The sequence below is a fragment of the Cupressus sempervirens genome, chromosome 5 (genome assembly GCF_028749045.1).
Source record: "Cupressus sempervirens isolate cs-2001-9-10 chromosome 5, ASM2874904v1, whole genome shotgun sequence".
Taxonomy (NCBI): Eukaryota; Viridiplantae; Streptophyta; class Pinopsida; order Cupressales; family Cupressaceae; genus Cupressus; species Cupressus sempervirens.
The window spans coordinates 190,533,849-190,540,374 of record NC_143122.1 but is presented as its reverse complement, the minus strand read 5'-3'; the positions used below and the strand labels follow the sequence as shown (position 1 = coordinate 190,540,374).

The following is a 6,526-nucleotide window of genomic DNA, read 5'->3' as shown; positions in this document are numbered from 1 at the left end:
CAAATGGAGTTGGAATTTGGGTGTAAGTGTATGATTTTGATGTAAAATGGCTTCTTAAAATGGCATTATGACTTTACTTCATGGATTGTGTTGTTTTGCATAGGGGAAGGATCCAATTTATAGGCAAGAGGCTTGAGGGATTGAGGGCTAAGATGCAAGGATGGGAAAAAGCTCATGGAGGGCTCATATTGCATGAGAGAAGAGCACATGGATTGTGCTTTCTTACAACCAGTCAGGGAGTGACGCATGTCACAGGGTGAGAGGATGGAGGAAAGGGGAAGGATGAGTCAACAAAGGAGGCTCAAGGGATAAAATCTTCATAAAGACCCTCATAATGACTTGTAAGAGCAATAAAAGGGCTTGGAAGAGTCATTTATGGCCTAGTGGGCTTCATAAAGTTTTATGGTTGAGATATTTTGAGGGAGATGAGAGCAATTTCGACTTGGACTTGATTAGGAAGGTTTTAAGCTTGCTTAGGCTTGTGCAAATGATTAGAGGATGGATTAGGATGGTTTAGGATTAGCTTAGGGATAGGCAAGTGGATGGCATTTAATGAGGGTAGGTGAAGGAGGAGTTATTTGTTAACTTTGGCTTGGGTTAGTAAGTTTTAACCTATGTTTAGGGAATGTGACAAGGTTAGGAGGGGATTAGGATTAGGTTTAAAGACATCTTCTAGAAGAGTCTAGACTTTGGATGAGGATAAAGACCCTCTAGAATAGTCTAGAACTTCCTAGGATGAGGATGAAGACTTTCTAGAAGAGTCTAGAACTTCTTAGGATGAGGAAAAATTAGAATTTTAGGAAATAAATAAAATTTTATTTATTTCAAGGGTTTGGGTTGAGGAGATATTTATTAAAACTTTTTTAATAAACATGAGGATTAATATTTAATCTTAATTAAATATTTTGAGTTGGGATTAGAGGTAGGAAATGATGGGATTAGCCTTTACTCAAAATTAAAGAAGGATTAGAAGATTTTGGAAGAGGTTAGTGGTCTTAAGAAAATTGGCCAAGTTTTGGGCAAAAAATAACTTTTTTATTTATTTTGGATTTTTTGGTCAATTTATTAATTAAATAATTAATAAATAAGGAAATAATGTTTAAATAAGATTTAAACATTTTTGGGAGGGATTCCTTAATTAAATATTTTAAATTAAGATAAAGGGATTTAATGGCATAAAAATAAATAAATAAATAAATTAATAAATGATGATGTCATCAAGAATTTTTTAGAAAATAAAAATACTTTATTTTCTAAAGGTTTTTAGGTGTCTACAGATTGTACATTTTCTAGATAAGCTTGGTCCCCATCGCATCATTAATCAGTTTCAAATCCTTTAGACCGACTCCACCTCCTCCTTTTGATTTGCAAATTGTGTGCCAAGCCATCAAATGTCTTTTGTCTTGCTCGTGAGCTTCATTCCATAGAAATTTATGCATCCTTTGTTGAATTATTTTAATGACCTTGCAAGGAATTTTAAAGCATGTCATAGAGAAAGTATAGCATGGAAGATTTGGTAGATTTAAGCATGAGAATACACCTTGCCAAGGTAAGCCACCTACTTTTCCACCCTTACATTTTTTCCAAATATCCATCAATCAATTCCTCCTAGAGATCAACCTTGCCAACCCCAATAAATAGAGGAGTGTCGAGAAATTTACTTGGAAATTGGCCAATGTAGACTCTGAGAAACCTAGCAATAGCCCTTTGTGATCCCACCTTAGTGTTGACAAAGAAGATTTCTGATTTTTGTCCAATTGATGCTTTGCCTAGTGGCTATTCTATATTAGTCCAAAACTAGTTTCATCACTTGCGCCTTCTACATTGAGGCAACTCCAAACAAGCAAGTATCGTCAACAAATTGAGAATGGGATGTGGGTTCCAATTCTCTAGTAATCTCTATTCCTTTCCTAAAGCCTTGCTCTCTCTTCGTAGAAATAGTCCTACTGAACACGTTAACCAATAAAACTAAAATGAAAGGGGTTATGAGGTCCTCTTGTCGAATGGCTCTGGAAGTCTCAAAAAAGTCTTGAGAGCTACATTGACTAGGATAAAAGCATGATAAGTACAAATCATACTATTAAACCATCTCACCCATTCTTCTACAATCCCCAACCTCCTAAGCACCTCAATGAGAAATTTTTTGTCCACCCAATCATAGGTTTTCTTGATATCCAATTTTAACATCCTTCATTAGTTGTTGACCTTAACAATGTGAATAGCCTCACGAGACACAATGATTCCATCTACAATGTTCTTTTTTGGTGTAAACCCACTATGCTCTGGGGAAATAAGTTTCTCCAACACCTTTTTAACCTATTTGTTGTCACCTTTGAAATGATCTTATAGATGGTATTGCAAGGCAAGATGGGTCGAAAATCTTCAAAGTATACAAGTTTCTCCTCTTGGGGATCAAAGCAACCAAGGTATTATTAATACCTTTCAAGGTGAATCCTTTGGCTCGTGATTCCTCCACTACCAAGAACAAATCCTATTTCAAAACCTCCAAAATTTATGATTAAAAAAGGCTCAGAATCCATCGAGGCTAGGAGCCTTATCCCCTTCCATCCTATACACAACCACTTTTAGTTCTTTCATAAATACCGGTTCCGTTAGCATTAGGTTGTCCTCTTTGCTTATTAGATTTGGATTGACCCCCAAGAAGTCCTCTCGCATCTGACTTCTATCCTCCCCATCGTAACACCAAAAAGTAGTGACGAAGTTGACTACTTCAAGATTAATTAGATTAGAATTATTATTTTTTATAATCAAACAATTAGTTTTTTCAAAAATCAACTAAAAAGATTTATAAAACAACTTAATCATTTTTCCTAATATTTAATTATTGCTCACTTTCAACCCTCCCTATTTTGAATGTTTCAAAAATTTGTATTTAATTTAAAAATAATTGCTAGACTGAAATAAAAAAAATCTCTATCTTGTTACCCTGATTTTCAACCCTCCTTTTTCCAAAACTCAATTTTTAAAAGTAGCTGGCGTAGTAAAACAATAAAATATCTCCATGAAATGAAATTAAAATTGCATAATCACACTCCAAAATTGCCTTATTATTCATCCACGTGGATATTGTTCTCTAAAATACCATATCGAGGAAGATCAGCAGAAATATTTAAATGGTGAGCAACTCGTCACGATTTCGTCCAGTTGAACACGCAGTCGTGATTGTTTACTTTCAGACAATAAAGCTTACATCATACAATACAATACAAATTTCCAGCATTCTCATGGCTTGCGGGAGCAGCTTTCTCAATCCAACCATTCATTTGTTCGATCTGTAGCTACGACTTCCTGTTTCTTCGACTTTACAGCTCAGATTCGTAGCCCCCACTTCCCACAATCCTGTAAAAGATTCCCAATACCGGCAGATCTCATTAAAAAAATGGCTGCAGAAACTCAAAAATCCCTCAAACACTTAATACATTTAGAACTCCAACGCTACTCAACTTTGAAAATTTTTCTGCATGATATTTTAAATATCCGATTTCTTCATTTCACACTGCAATCGCTCTATTCTACAACCCATTCCTTGTAAAATTCAGACAGGGAGTGGCTCGAGCCCGGGTCAATTGGTGGACTTTTAGCGTCGGTCAATCTGGCAGACCCCAAGTCGGCGCCGAATTCATCTCCAGATCGCAATGATATTTATGCTCCATTTCTCGCATCATCCAATGAAGCCAAAATTATGGATTCCAACGGTAGAGTTGCCTCGGCCTCCGAAGCCGAGATTCAGGAGCCTGCAGATGGTCTGGATTCCGGCGAGAGGCGTCTCAACGAGCTCGGCTACAAGCAGGAGCTCCGAAGAGAAATGGTGTGTTTTTGCCCCCTTTTCATATGAATTTTGTGTTTTTTGTGAAGTTTAAGAAACGAATCTTCTCTCTACCTTTCAAATCCCACTTACCATTGAGCGGTTCAGTTATGTTTATTTCTCTTCCCTCAGTCGGATATGCATGAAAAATGTGCGTCTTGGAATTGGTTCTGAGAGTAAAAAATCTTCATGTTTATTATACCTAACCAGCATAATTTGGTTTAAAGAACCTCGAACAAAGCGAATTCGTGAAGGGGAATATTATTTGTTGGGAGCTTGGAATTCATAATTCAGAAAAAAATAGCGTGTCTTCTTTTCTCGCTTTCATCTGAAATCTTCGGGCAAAGAAGTTCTAAACTTTGTTTTCGTCTTGTATTGAGGTCTTTTGAGCACTCTTTGATCTGAATTCTATGTGCAATAAAGTCCTGAACTTTGTTTTCGTCTTGTATTGAGATTCCTTGAACCCTCTCGCTGTTGAGGGGCTCACTTGAGTTTATTCCTTACATTAGCCTTGTGGCGTAACTGTCTTAAAAGATCTTAATCAAAGAGACCTTACTGGGAGGTCTTAAGTTCAAAACTCCCATTGTTACAATATTAAAAAAGAAAGAGACCTTACGAATGGAAGCGTCGAGTATATGGACGGAGTTCTGGAGAAAAACGGGTTGCTATTTGTCTTTTTTTTTCATGTCCAATTCTATGGCGCTGGGAGGCCTAAAGTTTATCGATCTCGTGGAATTGTTTCCATGACTGTAAAACTTTCGTTCTCCTTTGTTGGTTAAGGAGCACCTGGAATGTTTGAAAATTGTAAGTCTTTCAAGATCTAAAGTTTTAATGTTGCAATGCCTTCTCTCATTGAAGTATGCGGATGGGAAATTGAGGGACTTTTAATCAAAATAATGCTAGGAGGATCAACCTTCAGAAAATAGTAGAAGGCCTTCTCTCATTGAAGTATGCGGATGGGAAATTGAGGGACTTTTGATCAAAATAATGGTAGGAGGATCAACCTTCAGAAAATAGTAGAAGCAGAGTGGAGATTGAAAATTAAACTCAGCCTCCTTTCTTTCAGTAATTTCTCACTTAATCAGGGATTCTGTCCCACAGACTGTTTTGGTCTTGTGGATGCTGTTATAAAAGTTGTATATATGTGTGTGTGTGTGTGCGCGCCATGTTTCTACTCTTTGGTTTTCCGCTTTGCTCTCATACTGGCAGCTGTTTGAATGCAAACGACTTCTCTATATGGTCTTTATTCAATTGTTTCATGTTAATTATGATGCTTATGTTTATTGAAAAATACTTGTATAATTTCTACATGGCATGTTAAGAAAAGAGAAACATTTTATCTTGGGACTGATTTAATTTTCATTCTTGTTGAGTGAGCAGACATTGTTCAAAACCTTGGCAATTTCATTTTCAACCATGACACTCTTCACAGGGATAACGCCACTCTATGGGTCGAGTTTGTTGTACGCTGGGCCTGCAACTCTTGTTTGGGGATGGGTTATTGTTTCTTTTTTTACGGCATTTGTTGCAGTCGCCATGGCAGAAATTTGTTCTTCATTTCCTGTAAGTAGATGTTCACTTCTTTTTGATTATTTAATGTTTTTTAAGTTCCTCTATCAACAAATAAGTGGCTGTGAGTTTCATCCATATGGAATCTTAAATAAAATTTCATATACCAGTGGATGAGGAGTAGTTTTTCAACTTGGCTAGTACAGCCCAACTTGTGAGGACATGCTAGCCAGAACAGTTCATCAAGTTAATTGCCAGAGTTTATCCAGCCAGAATAACTTTTAAATTTTGTTTTCCCAAATTTTTCCCAACTTTTTAAATGTTTCCAAAATGGGCTTTAGGATATGTTGGGTGGATATTTTGCAACTGACAGTTTTGAGTAAAATTCTAGTCGCAAAATAGGATGACCAGGCACAATGTGTGAGACAGATTCTCTCCTACCTTAAAGGGAAGGCTCCCCCTTCTCACCATTCCTTGGATCAACTCATGGTAAGCAAGAAGTCAAGAGATTTTGTAAAAAAAGTGTTACCAATATTCTTTCTTCTTAACTTTCAAGAAAGAATCCACTTCCTCGTGGAGCGAGTAATGGGCAGAGTGAATCTCTAACTACACTTCTATCTAAAGCTGGAAATGGTGATACCAATAAATTAAGACTAACTCAAAGGCTAGCTAAAAGTGTACCAATTTGGCTCTAAGCCTGGTTGTACTTCTATATGGAAAAGCTTTACAATTAGGGTACAAATACTCCTAAAAGTAAAAATAACTTAACTATTTTGCGAATTAAGAGAGAAGTATAAGCTATAGACAAAAATTCTAGCTATATATTTCCACAATTGCTCCTAGTCAAAGTTTTAACTCCAATGGCTTCTTAACTCTTTTATATTTAATTACCAAGAACGCAAGATAACATGAATCAAAGATAACGTATGTGAATTACAGACGAAGCTTCTAATTCACACAAATAACAATCTAGCTTAATCAAAGTTAAGTCTAAATTGCTCCTTTGTATTCACTTTTCTTTGAAAATAGTGTTACACAAAGTTTTGCTGGCACAATTTCTCCAGAGCTCTCTTGCATACAATAAAAGATGATTTTTACAATGAGAGGACACTCCTTTATATAGGCATAGGAGTTGACAAAAATATGGAGGAAAAAGTTGGAGCAACTCCACCAACTTTGACCCAGTCTAAC

At 36.4% G+C, this 6,526-nt stretch overlaps 1 protein-coding gene across 2 annotated transcripts in view; it reads left to right on the top strand.

Annotated features, from left to right (window-relative positions):
* Positions 1 to 3,162: 3,162 nt before the first annotated feature.
* The window catches only part of LOC149555043 (amino-acid permease BAT1 homolog), a 36,444-nt gene continuing 33,080 nt past the window's right edge, over positions 3,163 to 6,526 (top strand). Inside the window, exons 1-2 of one of the 2 annotated variants that reach the window (XM_089829067.1) lie at positions 3,163 to 3,829; positions 5,207 to 5,389. In XM_089829067.1, the coding sequence (XP_089685193.1) occupies positions 3,704 to 3,829; positions 5,207 to 5,389 (309 nt within the window). In that variant the 5' untranslated portion in view covers positions 3,163 to 3,703. The remainder of the gene's footprint in view (positions 3,830 to 5,206; positions 5,390 to 6,526) is intronic. The other variant, XM_089829068.1, reaches the window with a different exon arrangement.